This window comes from Sus scrofa, unplaced genomic scaffold (genome assembly GCF_000003025.6).
Source record: "Sus scrofa isolate TJ Tabasco breed Duroc unplaced genomic scaffold, Sscrofa11.1 Contig8, whole genome shotgun sequence".
In the NCBI taxonomy this organism is placed as follows: Eukaryota; Metazoa; Chordata; class Mammalia; order Artiodactyla; family Suidae; genus Sus; species Sus scrofa.
In genome coordinates, this window is record NW_018085316.1 from 18,214 (window position 1) to 41,792 (window position 23,579).

The following is a 23,579-nucleotide window of genomic DNA, read 5'->3' on the forward strand; positions in this document are numbered from 1 at the left end:
ATTAGCCTGGGAATCTCCATATGTCATGGGTGTGGCCATAAAAAGCAAAAAAAAAAAAAGGATCATACACCATGATCACACGGGATTTACCCCTGGGATGCAAGGTGGTTCACTATATGCAAATAAATAGATACAATACACCACACTAATAGAATGAAAGCTAAAAGTCCAATAATCATTGCACTAAGTGGGGGAAAAGCAACATCCTTTAACTGTAGCTACTATACTTTCATGACCACTACTCTCTCATGGCCATACACACACACATGAATATTCCTAATCTTTAAATATATACAGACCCCCAAACACTATTCATCATCCTTGCATTTCCAGAATACAACATTACCACTACAATCCCCAAATATTTCCAAACATGAAAATCCCAGCATCCTGGGAAACCACTGTGAACGTTTCCAACAGCCCCAAACCCCATGAATTCATACATGCACTGACGGACATACACATAAACCAGTACATACACCTGGACACAAGGACAATTCTCCAACATATCATATATGAATACACATAAAACCCCTTGAAAGTCCCAAAGGACACATCTCAAACCTCCACACCCCTAAATATTCACATAGAACCATACCACATACCTCCAGTACAAATACAATTCTGCCACTCTTCTGCATACACATAACTCCATTACTACATTAATGCAAAAAAAATTTGCAGGTACAAAAATAACCTCCTAATGAAAAATGCAAATAGATACCATAGAAAATATTCATCCAATCTGCTATGCTCCTTGAATACACACAGAAACTCAACAAACATGTTTCTCACCACAAGCCCCAAATATACCCACAATTACCCAGCACACTACATATATGGAAACATACCACCATGTACCCTCAAATGCACATAAAGCTTCACGTTGCCTATATATACATAATCCCACATTCCTAAATAATTACAATGAAATAACTCGAGTCATCTTCCAAAATACAAATTCATAATAACCTCACACCACACAACCCACACAATCCATTCATCTGCACATATACAGCATATCACCAGTCCCATAAAATAGTCATAGACCTACCCTCACACACCCCAAACCACAAAATTCCTGAAAAACCACCATAAGAAACACATGCACTAATACACAATTCCCAGAGTTCCCATTGTGGCACAGTGATGAAAAGATGTTCAACATCACTCATCACTAGAGAAATGCAAATCAAAACCTCTATGAGGTATCACCTTACACCAGCCAGAATGGCCATCATCAAAAAGTCTACAAACAATAAGTGCTGGAGAGGGTGTGGAGAAAAAGGAACCCTAGTACACTGTTGGTGGGATTGTAAATTGGTGCAACCACTGTGGAAAACAGGTTGGAGATTCCTCAGAAAATTAAAAATAGAACTACCATTTGGTCTAGCAATCCCACTCCTGGGCATCTATCTAGAGAAAACCATGACTCGCAAAGACACATGTACGCCAATGTTCATCGCAGCACTCTTTTCAATAGCCAAGACACGGAAACAACCTAAATGTCCATCGATAGAGGAGTGGATCAAGAAGAAGTGGTACATATACACAATGGAACATTACTCAGCCGTTAAAAGGAACTAAATACCATGGCCATCTGTATGTCTTCTTTGGAGAACTGTCTGTTTAGATCTTCTGCCCATTTTTTGATGGGGTTGTTTGTTTGTTTGTTTGTTTGTTTTTTTGGTATGGAGCTGCAGAAAGTGTTTATACATTTTGGAGATGAAGCCCTTGTCAGTCGAGTCATTTCCCAAGATTTTCTCCCATTGTGTGGGTTGTCTTTAAGTTTTGTTTAGGGTTTCCTTCGCTGTGTAGAAATTCTAAATTTCATTTAGTCCCATTTGTTTCTTTTGCTTTTACTGTCATTGCTCTAAGAGGTGGATCTGAGAAGATGTTGCTCTTGTTTATGTCAGAGAGTCTTTGGCCTAGTTTTATGGTGTCTGGTCTTCTATCTAGGTCTTGAATCCATTGGGAGTTTATTTTTGTGTATGGTGTTAGGGAGTGTTCTAATTTCATTCTTTTCCATGTGGCTGTCCAGTTTTCCCAGCACCACTTATTGAACAGGCTGTCTTTTCTCCATTGGGTATTCTTGCCTCCTTTGTCATTGATTAGTTGGCTGTAGGTGCATGGGTTGAATTCTGGGCTTTGTATCCTTGTTCCACTGATCTATTTCTGTCTTTGTGCCAGTACCATATGGTTTTGATGATTGTTGCTTTGTAGTAGAGTCTGAAGTCCGGGAGCCTGATTCCTCCAGCTCCATTTTTCTTTTTCAGGATATCTTTGGCTATTCTGGGTCTTTTGTGCTTCCAAACAAACTTTAAAATATTTTGTTTGAGTTCTGTGAAAAATGTCCTTGGTAATTTGATAGGGATTGCATTGAATCTGTAGATTGCTTTGGGTAGTATAGTCATTTTGATAATTTTTTTTTTTGTCTTTTGTTGTTGTTGCTATTTCGTGGGCCGCTCCCACGGCATATGGAGGTTCCCAGGCTAGGGGTTGAATCGGAGCTGTAGCCACCGGCCTACGCCAGAGCCACAGCAACGTGGGATCTGAGCCGCGTCTGCAACCTACAGCACAGCTCACGGCAACGCCGGATCGTTAACCCACTGAGCAAGGCCAGGGAGCAAACCTGCAACCTCATAGTTCCTAGTTGGATTCATTAACCACTGAGCTATGTCGGGAATGCCCTCATTTTGATAATATTGACTCTTCCAATCCAAGAACATGGTACGACTTTCCATCTATTTGTGTCATCTTTGATTTCTTTCATCAGTGTCTTATAGTTTTCAGAGGACAGGTCTTTTGTCTCTTTAGGTAGGTTTACTCCTAGGTATTTTATTCTTTTGGCTGTGATGGTAAATGGGATTGTTTCCCTAATTTCTCTTTCTGCTCTTTCATTGTTAGTGTATAGCAATGCCGTTGATTTCTGTGTATTAATTTTGTATGCTGCGACTTTGCCAAATTCATGGATGAGCTCCAACAGTTTTCTGGTAGAGTCTTTAGGATTCTCTAGGTAGTATCATGTCATCTGCAAATAGCGATAGTTTTACTTCTTCCTTTCCAATTTGGATTCCTTTTATTTTTATTTTTTTCCCTGATTGCTGTGGCTAGGACTTCCAAAACTATGTTGTTTGGCCTGGGGCTTCTCAGCACTGATGTGTGGGGCCAGATTTTCTCAAAATGGCCACTTGCAGAGAAAGGCAGCTGCTGATGAACATTCCTGAGAGCTTTGCTTCCAATGTCCTTCCCCCACAATGAACCACATTCAACCCTGTTTTCCCAGGAGGTCCTCCAAGAACTGCAGTCATGTTTGACCCAGATTACTATAGAGACTTTGCTTTGCCCTGGGACCCAGTGCATGAGAAAGTCTGGGTGTGCCTTTTAAGAATGGGGTCTCCATTTCCCCCAGTCCCATGGAGCTCCTGTGCACAAGCCCCCTGGCCTTCAATGCCAGATGCTCCAGGGGCTCTTTCTCCCAGTGCCAGATCCCCAGGCATGGGAGTTTGATGTGGGGCTCAGAACTCTCACTCTTGTAGGTGAGTCTCTGTGAACCAGTTACTTTCCTGTCTGTGGATCTTCCCACCGGGAGGTATGGGGTTGCATATATCCTGTAATCAACCCACCACCTCTTGATGTGTCCTCCTCTTTGTCTTCTGGAATAGGATATCTTTTTGAAAGTTTCTGGTCCATTTGGTTGAAAATTGCTCAGCATTTGGTTGTAAATTTTGTTGTTTTTAGGAGAGAAATTGATCTCCAGTCCTTCTATTCAGCCATCTTATTTCTGTCTCCTACCCAGTTGATTCTTACCTAATGCATTTCTTGATTGTTATTGAACTCTTGCATCACTTGCCAATCTATGCTAGGATATCTGTTTTTGTTTTTGTTTTTTGGTGGCATGGCCAGTCCAAAGCATGTCTATGGCCAGAGAATGAACAGCCTGTCACAACTGTAACCAAAGCTACAGTAGTGACAACCATGGACCCTTAACAAGCTGAGCCAGGAGGAAACTCCAATTCTGTCATTTCTTGAGAGTATTAGACTACAAATCAATGCTTATTGTTAGATTCAGCAAAGTTGCCCCCATCACTGACAATAATATGCAGTTTGAACATGTGTTGATTGACATTTTTATGTTAAAATGGAAGACACTGGTGAAACTATGAGGATGTACAATAGATCTTTATTCATTTTCCACTCAATTTCCAGTGTCCTGAGCTATTTCTTGTGAACTGGATGAGCATTCTCAAACTGGAAAACCTTCCTTCTAGCTTTCATACGCTTTAGAATGCAAACACTAGACTGGCACCCGTTTAATCGTTCACACATTTTATTCACCTGCCTCATGGTAGGCCGGAAATCACTGAAGCCTTCATGCAACCTGCTCCACAGTGGTGCCAACAACCCTGGTGTAAACACTGCAGGACACCGAGCTCCAGTTGGTGGCGGTGGGGGAGGGGCACAGGGCGGTGGTGAACTCACTTGGACAAGGCCACAAATAACCCACAGAGTGACTCAGAGTGCACAGCAGGACACCCAAGAGGTGAAAAGTCCGTTTTCCTTACTTCTGCTTTCAAATAATTGATTCTAAATGCTGCCATGATTGGCCCCGCCCCCAGCCGGGATGACCGTTGGAACCCCACCCTCCACGCTGGCACGTGTGTTACTGGCTTCCCAAGCGGTCAGGCCTCAACAGATGCTCTGAGCAGCTGGAGGACAGTGGTGCGCATGCGGGGAGCCCCGCCCCTAGTGGGTGTGCGCATGCGTGCAGGGGTGGGGCCTTGCGGAGCTGTCCTTGGAGGTTGCTATGAAAGAGGAAAGCAACGGAGGATTGGGATCCCCTGGGAAGATTTTATGGCAAGGTCTTCTCAGAACTTTTGTGGTCCTCTCTTCTTAAAACTAGGGGTTGTGAGATGAGCCCCTGGGATTTTAAAATTGCAAACGTGAAATCCATTCATTTAGATATGACCCTTGTGAAAGAGTTTTGGAGAGCACCAGCCTAAGCACAGTATCTTCAAACTGGGGCAAGTGCTTTCACGCCCTTTGGGCTGCAGTTTCTTGGGTTTCCTTAGTTTTTTTCTCCCCAGAAATAGTAGATGCTTTTTCCTAGCAAGCCTGATAGTTCCATTAAAGAACAATTCTAGTGAAGAATTTTAGACCTGAGAAACACTCTAAGAGCTACTGTCTCTTGGCTCCTCCATTCCTAGAGTTTTTCCAAATGAATTGATTCTGCTATAATGTTTTTACTTAGTGAGTTTTTTTTAAATACGTGGGGGTTCTTCAATAGATGTGGATTCATAGATGTTGCCTTTGCAGTGTTTTTGTTGTAACTTTGAGCAAGTTTTGACAGTTTGGGTCAATTCCAGTTGACATAGCATTCCCAAATTTTATTCTCCCCTCCTACTTTTCAGGAATATATTACACAATTTCAGTTGGAAAAAAAAATAGTAGTGGAATCAACGTACTGACTTGAGTTTGTTATACTTGCCAAAGAAATTTCAATCATCAGATTCTTTCACTGGTCATTCATTTCTACTGCATAGAATACCTCTGAAGATCCCTCACATCTAACACCACCAAAGGCTCTAAGCTCAGAGACTGAACATTCTACAAGACACAAACATTGTATCTCACCATACCGCTAATATTCCATGCTTGTGTAGAATATCATGTGTTTTCGGAGGTCTGTGATCCATATACAGATTTTTTTTTTCTCAGCAGTCAATACCACACCCCCAGTTTCTTGCAGGAATAGTCAGACATCATTGTCCAAAGGAGTTTTATCTATGCCCTTCTGTTGTCTGTCTCCCCAAGTTACATCTGGACTAATTTGATTATATCTGTGGTCTAGGATTTTGATATAGCACAAAAGTGATTATAGAATTGGAACTGGATAATTTTTCACAAGTTTTTGCAGGTTTTTATGTCAGTAGTCCAGAGAAGACTCATTGAAATTCTGTGTCAGAGCCATGAGTGAGAATCGTTTATTAACTACTGACTGACTAGACAAGAGGAGGAAGCAACAAGGAAACCTGCCTTTCTGGAGTGCCAGGGTACATTATCTTGCCACACTATTCCCCTAATATGAAGCTATTGGTTAATAATTTAAAGTTTTCCATGATAAATGCTCAAGTCATGAGAAATGTCTCCAAACTGTGTATTTTTTCAACACTTAGTTTTTTTTTTTTTAAAGTTCACCATGATTTGCCTTGAATTGCTCTCACCTCATCTTCTCAGCTAAGGTCAAGGTAGAGTACACAGAATAGTTACCAAAGAGAATGAAAGAGAGAAGTGTTGCAGTTCTCATTGTGGCTCAGAAGTTACGAACCTGACTAGTATCCACGAAGACTTGGGTTCAATCCCTGGCCTCTCTCAGTGGGTTAAGGATCCAGTGTTGCCCCAAGCTATGGTGTAGATCGCAGATGTGGCTTAGATCCAGCATTGTTTTGCTGTGCCTGTGGCATGGGCCAGCATCTGCAGCTCCAATGATTCAACCCTTAGCCTGGGAACTTCCATATGCTGAGGTTGCAGCCCTAAAAGAAGAGAGAGGGAGGGAGGGAGAGAGAGAGAGAGAGAGAGAGAGAGAGAACCTGTAAGAAGACAGTTCTGTACTGCAGACCACTAAATGCCTTGGAAATATTAAAATGGATGAACACTGTGTAAGTCACTCCCTTCAAGTGGCCAAGAAAACACTCTCTGAAAGTACCAAACATATACCATTTTCAAATTTAGAGTTAGAAAAAAAAACCCTTAGAAATCACAAGTAAATTGGTCAGGAGTTTAGAAATGCCTTTCCTACACAACTGTTAGAAAGAAGAGGAAAGAACCTGGGCCTGGCTTCAAAATTCAATGCCTTTCTTCAATAGCCACCATTTTGCATGCAACTTTTTTTTTTTTTTTTGCAAGGAGCAAGAAACATTTAGCAGACAGTAAAGCTTGAAATTCAAGAGATTTGCTTGCAATCCTCTGAAGTCTTCACCTCTCATCTCCCTTGACCAATTTCCTACCAATCTTCTTCTATGAAACACAAATACTCTTTCATTTTGACACATAAACCCAGTGCTGAATGATAGCTCTTCCAAATCCCATATCATCAAAAGAGGCTGAAGGTGTGTGTGTGTGTGTGTGTGTGTGTGTGTGTGTGTGTGTGTGTGCAACTAGGGTGTCTTCTATTGGAGCCAAGTGGCACATTCAAGAATCTTTAATCCAGTTAAGGATTCTTACAATGAGTAATTAAAATTTAGTTTACTGTGCTATACTTTTTTTTGAAGAGTTGCCAGATAAAGTACGAGATCTAAGTTTAATAATAAATTTCAGATAAAAATGAAAAAATGTTCAGTAAAACTATGTCCAAAATATTGAATGGGAAATGATTATACTAAAACACAACATATTGTTTACCTGAAGTTCTAATTCATTTGGGTACTTACTATTTTAATTAAATACACCTGACCATCTTATTCTTTCCAAAACTTTTGATTTTAAGGGGTGTAGAAATTCTTGTTCTGGAAGTCTACTCCCATCTAGAAAGGAATCTCGTTAATGTAAGAAGAGAGTCATTGTAAACATCTGCAAATGTATTGAAAATATATTAAGTTTTAATCAGAGAAAACCCTGCATTTTAAAAAATGCAAATATATTGCATTCTAAATTCTTTGCATAACACATCTATGGAAGGATTTAAATAAACACTAGTTCCCTGTGGGAAAGAGGACTGGGTGGACAGGGGAAAGAGGTGGGAGGACGCATGACTCAACACTGCATATTCCATTTTGCACAATTGGATTGTGATCCATGAGAAGGTATTATTAGTTTAAAATATTAAATTATTTACAGGGAAAAAGTTAAATATTTAACAATAATAATTTCTGGTCTTGGACTTGTGGGCTGCACAACCACGTTTTTGATACACTGGGGCTCTCCAGAACAAAGGAATATTAGGCTGGTCCTGCTGGATATTGGTTGGAGCACAAGGACTTCTTCATTAGGAATTATATACCTACAGCCATGAACATATTGGATCTGCTGAGACGATCCTAATTTCAAATACTTTGTTCCATGGCACCATCACTACAGAAGTGTTTATCAGATGATAAATTGTGAATTTTGTTCAGAAAGTCTAGCCTCTGTTGAAGTAAGTTAAGAGCCAGATAGGAAGCAGAGTGGGTTGAGGGACAAAAAATTGGGTTGATGGATAAAGAAGTGAAAGGAAACATCAAGTCAAACCTTGGTGCTCTGACTCTGAAAACCAATTCATAGATTGCCTGAAGAGGCACTCAACAATTTATGAGTGATTTTTTTTCTATTTCTTTAATTTTGTATCTATATGAGTGATAGATGTTCACTAAATTTATTGTGATGATCATTTTATGATTGTATGTAAGTGAAATCATTAAGCTCTATGCCTTAAACTTTAAAAAAACTGAAAAAAGAGAGCTAATGGATTGAGTTTTTTTTTTTTTTGTCTTTTGTTCTTGTTGTTGTTGTTGCTATTTCTTGGGCCACTCCCGCGGCATATGGAGGTTCGCAGGCTAGGGTTAATCGGAGCTGTAGCGCTGGCCTACGCCAGAGCCACAGCAACGTGGGATCCGAGCCGTGTCTGCAACCTACACCCTTAACAAGAGGGGAAATTGGGTAGGGGGATACGCAAAGTCTTTGTATTATTTTGCAACTTACTCATACATCTAAAACTCTCCCAAAATAGAAGATTGATTTAAATACAAACATAAACAAATGAGTGAAGAAAAATGTACTGGAAATCATTGAAACGTCGCTTGTGATACGGGAACTTCATGGTATAGAAATAATTTTTCAGTGGAGTTATTTTAAAAGTTAATAGGGGAGTTCCGGTGTGGCTCAGTGGTTAATGAATCCGACTGGGAATCATGAGGCTGCGGGTTCCATCCTTGGCCTTGCTCAGTGGGTTAAGGACCCGGTGTCGCGTGAGCCGTGGTGTAGGTCGCAGATGCGGCTCGGATCCCGCATTGCTGTGGCTCTGGTGTAGGCCAGCGGCTACAGTCCAATTGGACCCCTAGCCTGGGAACCTCCATATGCCAGGGAGCGGCCCTAGAAATGGCGAAAAGACAAAAAAAAAAGTTAATAGGAAGGTCACGTGGGATCAAGGCTGGGTTGGGGCGGGGTCAAGGCGCGGTGGGGGCGGGGTCAAAGCCTTGGCCAGGGCGGGGGCAGGGTCCAGGCCCAGGGCTGAGTCAGGCCAGGTTCAGGCCCAGGTCCACAACACTGACAATGGTCTCAGAGGCGAGGCTTCGCAAGTAGGAGGCCAGCCTGCCGCCCTCCTCTGGCTGCAGCTGGTGCTGCTGCCGCCATGGTCGCCCACCACCACCCTAAACCTGCGAGGGTCCTGGGCCGACCCCGGCCCAGCTCCTGCAGCCGTGCGAGCGGTGGAGGGTGGGCCTCTGACTCCGGAAGCACAGCCATTGGCCTGGGCAGCCACAGGTGCGTGGGGGCCTCTGTGTGGGGCTGAGAAGGTGGGCCTGCAGGGCCTGAGGGGGCTTGACTGTGACCAGGGCTTGGTGCCCAGGGTCACTGAACCTCTTCTTTTGTTTGCGGTCAGGTCCATCTAACCAGGCAGCCCAGAGACCACCTTAACACAGGTGGGTCACAGGACCCCTACTGAGGGGCCTCTGGGATGGAAACTGCCCCAGGACCCTTGTGGGGCTGTGCAAGTGGGCACTGGCAGGGTCCGCCTGAGGCTGGGTGGAGGAAAGCCCAGGACTGCTGAGTGAGGAGCCCTGAGTCCCTGGGGCCCAGGCCCTAGAGCAGGATGCCTGCTCTAGGGGCCCTGGCCTCACCCCTGCCCTCAGGTGTGGGTCCTAGAACCATGGCTGTCTTCATTAGCCCACTCCCTCTTATTTATTTAATTTTTTGGCCACTGCATAGAGTGTTTTTTAATCAATTAATTTCTTTTTTCCGCTGCTGGCGCAGCTTAATGTGGGATTCCCAGTTCCTGGACCAGGCATTGAACCCTGGCCGTAGTGGTGAAAGCACCAAGTCCTAACCACTAGACCACCAGGGAACGCCCACCCCTCTTATTTATAAATGGAGAATCCTGAGTCAGAGGCAGGGAGTGACTTTCCCCAGGTTGATGCTGAAGCTCAGTCTCTGTGGACATGCTCTGAATTGAATCTCAGAGACAGAGTTGTGGGTGAAGTAGAAAAGAACAGCTTAATTGCTTTGCCAGGCAGAGGGGGCCACAGTGGGGTAACAGCCTCAAGGCTGTGTGCCCCCACCTCGAGGGCTGAGTGAGGTTCAAAGAGCAGGGCTTGATCAGCTTGTAGACTTTCTTCGGATTGGTGGGTGGTGAGGTACTTGGGAGTCAACCTCATCCACCTTCTGGTTCCACCTTGTTTGGGTCTATGTGCTTGTGTGCAGCATATAGGTAACTTCTTCCACCTGGTGGGGTTTCAGTATCTGCAAAACATTTCCAAGGACATGGCTCAGAATATTATCTATAGTCCTTGAGGAGGAGCTAAATATTCTTACTCTGTTTAATCGTTAAAATATTATTTTGCTTTGCTTGACTATTTTCCTTTCTTCCTGCACTTTTCCACTTCTCCAGGTAAATGTACTCTGTGACTAAAGTTTTCTACAGACAAAAGGCAGGCAGAGGACATGGGTGGGGGTCTATTAGGGGAGGGCCTCATGGGGTCCTGCTAAGTTCCATGGTCACACATCACCCCAGACTCCTGCCTGCAGATCTGCTTCTCTAAGATACTGGGGCAAAGTGGAGGGGCACCGGCCCTTAGAAGCTATGATTTGAGTGCATAATGTTGGCAACTTCGGAGACCTTGAGTTGTTGTGGTGTGTTAGTTCAGGGAAATAAGGCCTGGCACATGGCCAGCCTTTGGCAGACTGCCTCAGTGATGTCCAGCTCAGCGGATATGCTGCCATGAGCTGTTGCCACCTTTGGTCACCCTTGGCATCTCACCACAGCCCTGGGCCTTCATGCTCAGAAAGCCTGCTCCATTGTGCTCTGCTGTCAAATTCTCAGTGGCAGCTGGTAAAGGCAGAGTCCAGGCAGCCGTGTCCTTTTGGCCAGGCCACTGGACACTTGCCCTTGGTTTTCCCATCTGTGAAGTGGAGGGGGCCTCCCTGGTAGTGGCATTTGGGGTCTCACCCATGTCTCTATTGTAGGTGGCAGGGGAGTCTCCACAGCGTGCGGGAAACCCAAGGTGATGTGGCGGATCTCTGGTGGTCAGGATGTGGTGGCTGGCCAGTGGCCATGGCAGGCCAGCCTGATGTACCAGGGCTTGCATGTCTGTGGAGCTGTCCTCATCAACTCCCGCTGGCTGGTTTCTGCTGCCCACTGCTTTCTCAAGTGAGTCCTCTTTCCTAGGGTGCCAGCAGAGGCACTGGCAGGGAGGAGATGGAGGATGAGGGTGAGGGTGTCCCACCCCGGCTCCTCTGGGCTTTCCTCTGGGGCTGTCTGTGGCCCACAGGTCCATGTCATTCCTGCCTTTGACCTGTGTACCTTCTACCTGGACTGTCCTCCTGGCTCCCTTTCCCAGACCCTCCCCAGACTCTGCCCTCAGCCCCTGGGCCTGTCTCCCAACACAGATGTGCCCCAGAAGAGTAGCAGTGTCCATTCTGGCTGCCATGCAGTGTGGACCAATCTCAGATCACAGTTTCTCAAGGTCCCCACATTTCCAGGTTTCTGAGTCTAGGCAGGGACATGGGACCTCATGTCTGGCGAGCAGCTGAATGGCTCTACTTTTTACTCTTGCAAAACTGTGTGCCCAGGAGGAATCATGGTCACTAGTGTGCATGTGGGAGATGTGGTGCCAGGCTGTGCGGGTGGGAGATGGGGCACCCTGGGAGAGTGATGTGGCTGCTCAGGAGTCTGACACACCTGGCCCTCCTGGGTCTGCTCAGTGCCCAGCTTGTGAACAGATGAGGAGGCATCCCCAGGGAGTTGGAACATCACAGCCCAGGTCTGGGAGCTGGAGCTTTGGGAGCTCAGAATCTGATCAGCACCTACTCTACGGGAGCAGCTGTGTTCAGGGCAAATGCAAGGTTCTGTTTCCTACACTCAGTTGCTCCTTTACCTTACAGATCTTTGGCAAGTGCTTCTAACTGAGCGGAGAAACAGCTATTGGCAGGAAGGTGGTTAAAGAAGGGAGGGGTCAGGAAAATTGTGGGGCCATAAGGTGGGTTGTAGGAGCCTTGGGAAGGTAAAAGTAGAGCTGGGATCAATCCAGAACATCTCCTGTAAACAATCCAAGGGCCTTCATTTGATGAGCCCACCAAAGACCTTTCCAGCACAAGGATTCAATGCTCCTCTGATTCTTGGATATGGTGGAGAAACCATATGTCTGAGGTTGTAAGTAGAATATCAGTCTCAAGAAAGAAGTGCTCCTGAACTTTAGGAATGCAGAGACCAAGGCTGGCACCATGGGGGGTGCAGGGGTCCAGGTGGATGTCAGCAGTTAGATGAATATGCAGGGGAAGAGACCTAGCCCACACTCAGGGATGATGGTGACAGCATGCTCTTCCTCCTCCAGAAAATCCCATGCTCCAGAGAACTACCGGGTCCTGTTAGGAAGCACGCAGCTGTTTGAACACACTCAGCACACCCTGGAGATGTCCGTGAGCCGGATTGTCATGCACCCAGACTTTGAGAAGCTTCATCCCTTCGGAAGTGACATAGCCATGTTGCAGCTGCTCTTTCCTGTGAACTTCACTTCCTACATCATCCCTGCCTGCCTCCCAGCCCCTGGCTTGCAGCTGCTTAATAATGCATCCTGCTGGATAACTGGCTGGGGGATGCTCAACGAGGAAAGTGAGGGGGTAGGGGAGAGGCTGGGGTGGGAGGGCAGATAAGGGGGAAGCGAGGAGGAGGAAGAAGGGAAGGAGGACAGAGGAGGGGAGGAGGGAAGTAGGGGTGCCCAGGCAAAACAACCGCTGGACCTTGGTCCACTGTGCCTCATTTCCAGAGGACTGAACCATTCTGGTTCTAGTTCTGAAAGTGTGTGATTCTAAAATTCAGTGTTCCCTAAGTGCAAAGCTCTGAAAATCTGGGAATCTTTGACTGTTGGATGTTAAGAACTCAGGTTCTTGGAACCTGTCAGCTTCTTGATTTCAAGGCTTTAATCAACTATAGATCTAAGATGACTTGATTCAACTCAGAGGTCCTGCTTGGGGCCTGGCCCCTTCTAGGCCACTGAGGAACCAAGATTTCCCATTGGAGGCACTTAGGAAAAATGGAAAGAAAACATATTTATGACTTCTGACCTGTGAGCCTCCAAGGTCAAGTTAGAATGACTACAACTTAAGAGTGTTTCACTCTTTGAACCTCACTTTGCTCTTCTCCCAACCCAGGTCAACTGTCTACTTTGTGGGTTTATTAGGTGAACTGAGTAACACAGAAAAAGTTTGTGTTTTTCTAAGATTGAAAGGGAAGAAATGCAGGCAAAAACTCATGAGTAAGAGTCTTTATTAAAGAAAAGAGTGTTTATGGTTTGGCACAAGCTTATGTGGCAGAGTTAGGGGGAAAAGAATGTGTATTTGCAATTATTTGTAAGGTTGTAATTTGGTAGGTGTTTCTCAGGATAGGAGATCAGATTTTGATCAGACCCTGTCTTCACTGGGTGGGATGTGCCAGCATTGCTGGCCCTTCTCAATAGTGTATCAGTAACAATCCCCAACCACAGGACAGACAACCAGGTCCCCAGCATTGTCACACACACACACACACACACACACACACACCACACACACACACACACACAGTCTGGTTCTTCCTTGAGGACAGGGACTCTGTCTTTCTTGTTTTAATATCCCAGCCTATGCCCCAGGGCCTGGCAGCGGGGTAGGTGGCAATGCTGCCACCCTGGTCCTGTAGACCACCCGTTCTTGCATGGACCTCCAGACTGGTCTGCTAGCTCCCACCCTGTGTGCCCTACTTTAGTCTCCACACAACTGCCTGAGTGTTTGCTTTGAAGCAGGTGTTGTGCCAGTTCCCTGCTCTTTATCCTCAGTGCCTTCTCATTTATGCTTAGAAAACTGTCCAAATGTCCTACCTTGGCTCTCAGGCCCTGTGCAATGTTGGCCCCCATTCCTCTCTGCTCAGCTCCTACTGCACCCTCACCCACGCCATCCCAGCCACCAGGCCCCTTCCTGCCTTGAATATCCTGAGGCTGTCCCCACCTCAGGACCTTTACCTTGGCTGTTTCCCCAGCCTCACAGGCTCTCCCTGCTAATCTGGGTGACTCATTTCTTTGATATACAACTCAGCTCCTCCTCTGAAGAGTTTTCCTTGATGTGAAACCTAAAACAGGCAATGCATAATGTCACATTTCCCTGTTGTATTTCCTTACCACACTTCTCAGAGCTAAATAATCCTACTTATTTACTTCACTTACCCTGTTTCCCCAACTAAAAATGTTCCCCTCTATCACTAGTGTCTAAACAATAGCTAACCTGAAGACAGATGAATAAATGAGTGATTGAATGAGAGGATGGATGGGGGATGGATAGGAGGGAAGATGAGTGCCTGGAGGGGAAGATGGTTGAGTGGGTGGGAAGAGGGATGGAGAGAGTGGATATATTGATTGATGGAGGGAGAATGGGGAGATAGATCCAAAGATGGATAGGCCAGCAGATAGATGGAAGGGTGAGTGGATGAATGGGGCATGAGACAAGATGGGTAGATGATGGACGGAGGAATTAGTGGAGGGAAGGAAAGGTAATGACTGACAAATGGAAGTGGAAAGGATGGTTTGTGAGAGGGTAGGTGGGTTGGTGAATGGTTGCTAAGCATCAGTGATTGGCATGCATTGGTAGGATTTGCCTTTTTTCTTTATGGACTACGAGTGGTGTGGTCTATTGCTATGAGAGAGGTGGTGGGAATAGGATGAGTTTGGAAAAGTTTGAGAAACAGGGGAGGCCTTATTAGGCATAGGTAGAAGACTGATAGAGAGCTGAAAGCTCAGCTTTGCTGAGAAAACCCTATGATGCAGGGGTGGTGGTGAGCAGTAAGGCAGAAGAGCCTGTAGCTAAGCTCTAGCAAACTTCACTGACTTCCTTCTTATCCTCACAGCGCCTCTGCCCACACCCTTCCATCTCCAGGAGGCTAAGGTGGGCCTCATTGAGAACCAGTTCTGTAATCTGGTATATGGACACAGGCTCAGCAAGAACTTCTCCGTGTATGAGGAGATGCTGTGTGTTGGGGACTTCTCTACAGGAAAGGCCATCTGCCATGTAAGTGAGGTCATTTCCCTTCTTCCCTGGCCTGTTCTCAGGGCCTCAGTTTCCATGGTGGGAGGCTGTGTTGCCTCCACTCTCTTTGTGGAGACCCCTGGTACCTTCTGTTTCGTCCCTCTACCTATGTTCCCAGGCTCTATCTCTTGGTAGTGTCCCCCAGGCTAGCCCCTTCCTCAGCCCATTGCACAGGAGGACATCTACTACTGGCAGGACACTCCAGCAGCATCTATTCTGGAGGCATATTTTAAAACCTTTATTGAAATATACATACAGAAGAAGGCATTCATACTCTTTCCCTACGTGTGTAGTTGGATGAACTTTCACAGTGCTACACCCCAGGTGGCCAACACTCCTCTCCCCTTCTTGTCACCAACACTCAATGGAAACTCTCATCTTCACCTTAACACTTTATATTAGATTCTGAATTTTCCATAAGTAGAACTTATTTCCAGTTGTCAGATTTTCACGTCTTAACATTATGTTTGTGAGGTCCATCCACACTGTCACACGTAGGTATAGTTTGTTCAGCCTCATTGCCCTGCAAGACACTATCGTGTGAATTGAATTCGATGGGCAGTTCTGCTCTCGATGGATATTTTGTAGCTTCCAAGTTTTTCATTTCATTTCACTTCCAGAGGTTTTCTATTTGATTTCACAGAAGCCCCTGAGGAGAACTGTTAGATTAAAAGCTATCTGCATGTTCAGCTTTGGCAGATGTTACCAAACATCTCCGGAGGGGTTGCACCAGTTCCACACATTCCAGCAGTGGCTGAGAGTTTACAAGCTCACCAACACTTGGCACTTTCCATCCTTCCTAATGGTGATGATTTATTGTGGTTTGCATTTTCCTGATGACGGATGAAATATACTTCCGTACGTTTATTGCCGTTGAATATCTTCTTCCTAATTTACCTTCCGTTTTTTTCCCCCTGTGTCTTTTTCTTTAGGGGCTCTTGGTACATGTGTCTATTATGTACATTCCAGACATGAGTGTACTGTTGAATTGTGAAGATGTCTATCCACTCTCTGTAGTGTCCTATTTTAGAAGTGGGCAAACAGGCCCAAAGAGGGAAAGCACTCCCGTAAAATAAGGAGGGCCTGCGTGTTCTGACTCCAAGCTTCACCTGGCCTCCAGGCCTTCACCACATCCCCTCAGGGCCCAGCACCCTGAGCTGGCATTGGGTGCCAAGCTCTTACACAGATGGCATCGTGGAGTGGAGGGCAGAGGGTGAGGGTTCTGGAGTTAGAGGCACTGCTCTGCCCTTGGGTGGTCTTTTCACCATCTGAGCCTGTGTCTATTCATGGTGTAGGAGTCTGAGGCCTCCTTCATGGGATTGTTGAAAGGGTGGTGTAGGGGGTTGGATAGTGTCCCCTAAATTTGTATCCATTTGGAATCTCAGAATGTGACCTTCTTTGGAAATAAGTCTTTGCAGCTGTGATTAGTTAAGGATCTTGAGATGTGACCATTGTAAATTTCAAGTGGGCCCTGTACCAATGACTTGTGTGAAGAGGGCTAGACACAGAGACACTTGCTTTCAGCCTTCCAGCTTCCAGAACCGTGAGAGGATACATTTGCATTGTTTTTATAGTTACCCAGTTTGTGGCACTATGCCTTGGCACCCCAGGAGATGCACACAGGAGGGACAAGATGACTGGGATTGTGACTTTAGCCTAGCCCATGAGAAGGCCACATGGATAGATATCTTCATGGCAGGCCAGTGAGCTGCTGGTAGAAGGCAGACCCATATTTCTTGGTTCCCAGTTCTTAAACAGTAGTATAGATTTGTAGCTGCCTGGCCTGGTCTGGCCTCCTCACAGAGCCAGCTCCACCCAGAAGTGGAACAAGTGTTCAGCCCCCACCCTGCCCAGTCCACATCCGGCTGTCACCATGGACCTCCCTTACAGCCTTGTCCACCTCCCTTCTCCTGCAGGAATTATGCCAGTGGAGCTCAAGGCCAGAGCCTTGTGTCTGCTCACCTGCTGGATATTCGTAGTGCCCCTCGACCCCACTCTTCCGCTGGTTTCTCTCCTGAGCTGGACACTCGGGAGTCCCAGCAAATGACCCCCCTCCTGCCTCCCCTTTCACCTACCACCGCCTGACTGAGAGATTCCACCTAGATTCATCTTCTGCCATGTCACCTGCTCTGGACCCCACCCTCCAACCTGGGGCTCCCACCTCTCCCCACAAGGGCCCCTCCCTCTGCACAGGGGGTCCAGAAACAGGTCTGAGGAGAGAGAGCCTGCCAAGGCACTCAATGCTCAGACTGTGGGGCAAGACAGACCTGGTTCCATTGACTGGGATTGTGGCCTTAGCTAAGTCTCCTCACCCATGAAATGGAATTGCTCATGGCCTCCACTGAAGAAGGTTCCTATAGAAATGCAGCACTGTGCCTGGCATTCAGTAGGTACTTAACAAGTTTTGGCTTCCAGTCTCCTGACCTGGTTTGCCTCCCTCTCTCTGGATTGTACCTGGCTTAGACCCAACCTCTTGCTGAAGGTGGAATTCACTGCTCCGGCCCTGCCCAACACAGACACACACACACACACACACACACACACACACACACACACACACATGCATGCACATGCATACACATGCAAGAGTGCACACGCAAGGTTTGCTTTGTATCTACAGTAGTGCAAACTGTAGCTCACGTTTCATGTGATACCTTAGATTTGGGGTTTCTCCCTTCTTCCCTTCCTTTCTTTCTTCCTTCCTTTTCCTTCCTTTCTTTTATTCCTGCCCTACCTGCAGCATATGGAAGTTCCCAGGCTAGGGGTTGAATGGAAGCTGCAGTTTCCAGCCCTTGCCACAGCCACAGCAATGCCAGATCTGAACCACTTCTAGGACCTATGTCACAGCTTGTGGCAATGCCAGATCCTTAACCCACTAGGCAAGGCCAGGGATTGAACCTGCATCCTCATTTGTACTAGTCAGGCTCTTAACCTGCTGAACCACAATGGGAACATCTCTTAATTTTTTAAAGACCTCCAGAGTCCACCTTAAAGAATATAGAAACAATAATGAAAAGTCAGGTAGCGCAGTTAACCTTGGAGGAAATTTATTGGTGTAGTCGCATCACCACCTCTCAAGGGGCGCCCCCTGAGGCTATGAGAGCTGTACCGACATCTGCCCTAGAAAAGTGGATGCAGCAGAACAGATGGTCCCAGAGGAGGCTCTCTCCTGCCTTCTGAGAGCTCTCCAGGGTCAGGAGGCTATTGGAGCCTGACTCAGAATCCGTCATCATTTCCGCAACTGCATGGGTCCCCTGTGTGAATCCCTGAGGGCTGCAGTGAACAGGGAAAGGCCTTCCACTGGCCTCACACAGCTGGGAGGGGGTCCACCGTGCAGAGGGCTGAGGCCACCCCAGGTGGGGACCACAGAGGGGAAGGGCTGAAGTAATGATGGCACGTTCCCAAGAAGGTGCCTTACTTGGAGCTGCTGTGACAAATCCCCTCCAAGTGAATGGCTAAACCCACGGAAATTTATCTTATATTTCTGGAGGTCAAAAGTCTAACATCAAGGTGTTGGCCAGGTGGGTTCCTTCAGGAGGCTTTCCTAGGGGAGAATGTTTTCTTGGTTTTCCCAGCTTTTTAGAGGCCACCCTCATTCCTGGCTCACAGCATTTCCGTCCTCAAAGTGCAACACCTCTGCCTCTGCTTCCGTCACATCTTCTGCTCTGACTCTGACCTCCTGCGTCTCTCTTTCCTTATGAGGATCTTGATTACATTGGACCACCCAGAGAATCCAGGAAAACCTTCTTAGCTCAAGATCCTCAACTCCATCACTGCTGCAGAGTCCCCTTTGCCACATGAGCTAATAGCCACAGGTTCCAGGGTGAGGATGGGCATCTCTGAGGGTGTTTTTGGCCACCACACCATGTACCCTTCGCTCTCCTTCAACCTGCCACTTCCCCCACCCCGCCCTCTCAGCTGGAGATCTTGCTTGTTTCACTGAGAACCCCAAAGCAGCCAATCAGACTAGAGTCATTCGTCCTGACAACCCTACACACCGTCTATCCCAGCGTCTTCCCTCTCTCCTCAGCCTCAAGTTCCATCCCTGCCATGCCCAGAGTCTCTCCTGCTCCATGTCCTCTGACGCCCCTTCCACGGCTCCTGTGTAAATGCGCACCATCTACTGCTCAGTTTCTTTACCTCCCTTCCCCCAAAGACTCCTCCCAACAGTCCTGAATCTAACCCACTCCACCTAGGAGTGTCCCCAGCTTGCTATCCAAAACCTCAAGGCCACCATCCCCAATAGCTTGTCTCACCAGAACCGCCTGTGGATCTGAGTCCTCCTCTCACTTGGCACTTAAGCAAGTCTCCCTCCTGTTTCCTGGGCCCAGGCACTCACCAGATGCTCTGCTCTATGCCTGGTCCCCTCCCCTCCCACCTCTAAATGCTGGGCCCCAGGGCTCCATGCTCAGCCTGCTTCTATCCCTCTGCACTTCCCCCCATGGTTAATGACAGAAAGGCTCAGATTTGACAGGTCCTATAGGCAGCTTCAAACTATTGTTCCAAATCTGACTGTTCTTACCACCTGGCCCCTCTCCATCAGTAATCTCTCCTGTAGCTGCCTCCCAGCTGGTTCATTCTCCACACAGCACTGGACTGATCCAGGCACTAGACATGACCTAGACAGTTCTCCATGGGGATCAAATCCTACCCTCTGCCATAGGCCCTGAGACCCCTCGTCCCATATACTTTCCTCACTCCCCACATGTCACTGCTCTTCCTCCCACCCACCTGGCATATCCCTCCTTCCCTGGTCTGCACTTACTCCTCCCAGTGCTCCTGCTTCAGAAAGTTCAGTTGTTTCCCGCTTGGAAACTCTACCTTGTGTTTCCTAGTGCAAGAAGAGTAGCCTTTCACCTCCACTTGATGAAGTGCCCTTCCCTTCCTGTCCTGACCCTTCCATGGCTTGTTTCCACATGTCACATCTGCCAATGGCAGGCTGGTTGGCTTATTTACAAAAGCACCACAAAGGAGGAGACCCTGTGCCCAGGGCAGAGGCTTCCTGGCTGCTTGCTGCACATGTTGGATGGGTAAGTGGAGGAGCAGCAAGCGTGACTAAGGCCCCTGCCCCTCTACCCCAGCCACAAGGACCAGACCCTCCCTTTGGCTGATGACATGAGGAGATTTCCAACCAGATGGCCCTGCCCTGAGAGCATGAACTCTAGTAAGTCCCAGCAGATTTCTTTCTAACCCCCACCGACTCCCTGAGCAATACAGGTTGCCTCGCCAGGCCAGGGTATGGGCATCTTCTGAAATTGCTCAACCAAGGTGTTGAAAGTAAACCAAATGACTAAATGAATGAAAAATGAAGAGGGTCCAGGTAAGGGGTGTGCTGGTGCAGCCCAGGGTCTTGCAAGAGCTGAGGTCTGCAGGGGCTTGAGCTGGCCAGGCTCCACTCCCAGACCAACTCTCTTGGGCACTGTGGGTGTAGCTGTCCCTTCTCTTCCTTGGACAGTGCCTTGTCAGGGATATCCAGGCTGTCTCTGGGCACAGGGGTCCATATGATCATAGATTGAAACCTGTGATTGTCCTGAGGGTCAATCAGGGCTTCCTAAACATGATGCCATTGCCTCCCTGCATGGCTTAAACAGGCTGGTCTGCTGTGGGATGCTGGTGTTTGGACCTTCCCAGAAGTCCACCTGAGGGACCGTAGATGGCAGAGACTCCTCTGACCTAACTCAGTTGCTCACAGTAACTCCCCTCTCTTTCCTAGGGCGATTCCGGGGGGCCCCTCGTCTGTGACCTCCTCAGTTCATGGGTTCTGGTGGGGCTGGCCAGCTGGGGCTTGGACTGCCGACATCCCACCTACCCCAGCATCTTCACCAATGTCAGCTACTTCTCCCATTGGATTGACGAGATCCAGAAGTGCACACCCCTCCCTGAGCCCATGGCCCCTCCTCCTCACACCCAGGTTCCATCCCAGTCTCTGCAGGCTGCTGGCTCGCCTGGGCCTGGCACAGCCTTTGTGCCTTCAGAGACCTGGACCCTGCTGCTGTTTGTGCTCCGGGTCCCGTGGCAGGCCTGGTGCTGACCCGCCAGCTCCTGTGCTCCTGTCTCTGCCTCAGAGTCCAGTCTCTTCTCTGGAAACTGCGGCCCCTCCCCCACCAGCTCCATCAGCTTTCCATGGCCCCATCTTGGCATTTCCGTCCAACAGTGGCCACCCCACAAACCAAGCCTGCAATCCCAAATAAACAAATGAAAGACTCCTCCTGCTCCTGCCTTGGGGCCCTACAGCCCCTCCTGACCTCCATCCGTACCTCTTCCATTGAGGTCCACTGTCTGACTCCCTGGACAAGGAAACAGGCCCTGGCAGAGAAGCTGTCTCAGGAGGAAGGCAGGGGTGAGGATGCTGGTGGAGCCCAGCTGGGGACAGAGAGGGTGTCTTCACTTGCAGGCTCCATCCTGTGGTGGGAGTGTACAGGCCTTCAGAGAGAGTATATCAGTCAGCTCCAGCTGCCATCACAAATCCCATGGGCAATGGGGCTTAAACAACAAGAATGTATCAAGTAACTGTTGAGATCAAGATATGCGCATGGTTGGTTTGCCCTGAGGCCTCTCTCCTTGGCTTCTAGATGCCCATCTTCTGCCTGTGCCCTCACATCAGCATCCCTCTGTGTGTTTCTGGGTCTAAATTTCCCCTTTTTATAGGGGCACCAGTCATATTGTATTAGGGGCCACCTTAGTGACCTCATTTTAGCTGTTTCTTTAAAAACTCTCCTCTAGGTGTTCCCGTTGTAGTGCAGCGGAAATGAACCTGACTAGTATCCATGAGCGTTCATGATTGATCCCTGGCCTCGCTCACTAAGTTAAGGATCCAGTGTTGCTGTGAGCTGTGGTGTAGGTCACAGACAAGACTTAGAACTGTCATTGCTGTGGCTGTGGTGGCCTGCAGCTGCAGCTCTGATTTGACCCCGAGCCTCAGAACTGCCATATGCTGTACCTGCACCTCTTGAAAATGAGCAAGTTCCCCTAAAAAAAGGACCCTTAGCTACATCCGTGGACCATCCTTGCTCTCTCCTGCCTGCTGCTGAGTAGGAAAATGTTGGGGATCCAGAACTCCTCCAATGACTGGTGTGCTAGCAATAGCTTCTGTGACAGCAGGAAGCTGCTCCCCCCCAGGCAGAGGCGGTCAGGGGACCGTAGGTGATGGCTCTGTGCTCTGTGCCCCCTTTCAAACCCTTTGCATCCCTGCCATCTGAGGAAGGCAGGCAGTGCCTGGGAAATCACCCTGGTTACAGATGTGTCACTTGGCCTGTGTGGCAAGAGGTCACCTGTGAGCCAGATGGCCCAAATCCTCTCTGGAACACACTGCTCCATACCCACCACTTAAAAATGCCCTTCAAACAAAGCACATTGGCTGCACAATTGTAAGAGCTGTATCGTTAAGATATGATGTCTGTGATTTAGAAAAGGGTTACTCCTTGCCTTGTTCTTAGAGAAACATACCATGATTTGGTAAGGAGAAGAACCCAGACTAGGCGGCCCACAGCCTCTGTCAAGTGTGTTCCTTCAGCCAATGCTCTGGTTCCATGTTGAGGGTTTTGGGGTTGAGCCTTTCCCTGTTGTCAATGGGCAGGCTTCCCCTTGGTGTATATCATATGCAAAGGTTGCCCAGCACCTGCCTCTATTTCAGACAAGCTCCAGTCATGCTGCCGCTGGAATTAGGAACCTCCTTTACCCACCCTGTGGACAGTGGTCATTTCTCTGATTCTGTGAGTGTATCATCCATTAAACCACTATTGATTTTATTTATTTATTTTTTGTCAAGTTAGGCTCCACCTACAGCATATAGATTCCCTGGCTAAGGGTCAAATGTGAGCTACAGCTGATTCTATTGAATGAAATTTCTATTAATTTCTCTTTCATTCTTTTTCTTTTTCTTTTTTTTTGGGGGGGTGTACTCTCAACATATGGAAGTTCCCAGGCTAGGGGTGGAATTGGAGCTCCATCTGCTGGCCGATGCCACAGCTACAGCAATGCAGGATCAAACCTACATGACACCTACACCACAGCTCATGGCAACACCGGATCCTTAACCCACTGAGCAAGGCCAGGGATCGTACCCATGTCCTCATGGATAGAAGTTGGGTTCATTACCTCAGAGCTGTGACAGGAACACTCTCTATGTCATTCCTTTTATGGCTTGAAGAACATTAGTGTAATTCCTCATTTACAGTCCAAGCACCTTAATGTTAATCTTAGACTTTTTTCGGTTTTATTTTTGTTTTGTTTTTTTTCCTTTTTTTTTGGGCCACACTCGTGGCATATGGAAGTTCTTTGGAACAATGCTGGATACCTAACCCTCTTCCCCACAGCAGGAAATCTATTCCTGGTCTTTTTAA

General features: G+C 47.4%; 1 protein-coding gene and 1 non-coding gene across 2 annotated transcripts; both read left to right on the forward strand.

Moving 5' to 3' along the window:
- The first annotated feature begins 4,599 nt into the window (after window positions 1–4,599).
- On the forward strand, window positions 4,600–23,163 carry LOC110259104 (putative serine protease 47). The gene is made up of 6 exons (XM_021082417.1): window positions 4,600–4,773; window positions 9,219–9,456; window positions 11,155–11,338; window positions 12,522–12,799; window positions 15,059–15,219; window positions 20,951–23,163. The coding sequence occupies exons 1-6, from the start codon at window positions 4,600–4,602 to the stop codon at window positions 21,266–21,268; spliced, it is 1,353 nt and encodes a 450-aa protein (XP_020938076.1). The 3' UTR covers window positions 21,269–23,163.
- Window positions 12,979–13,071, forward strand: MIR9844 (microRNA 9844). The gene is given in 1 exon segment (NR_128531.1): window positions 12,979–13,071. It is a non-coding gene; the product is annotated as a microRNA 9844 (primary transcript).
- Window positions 23,164–23,579: the final 416 nt, after the last annotated feature.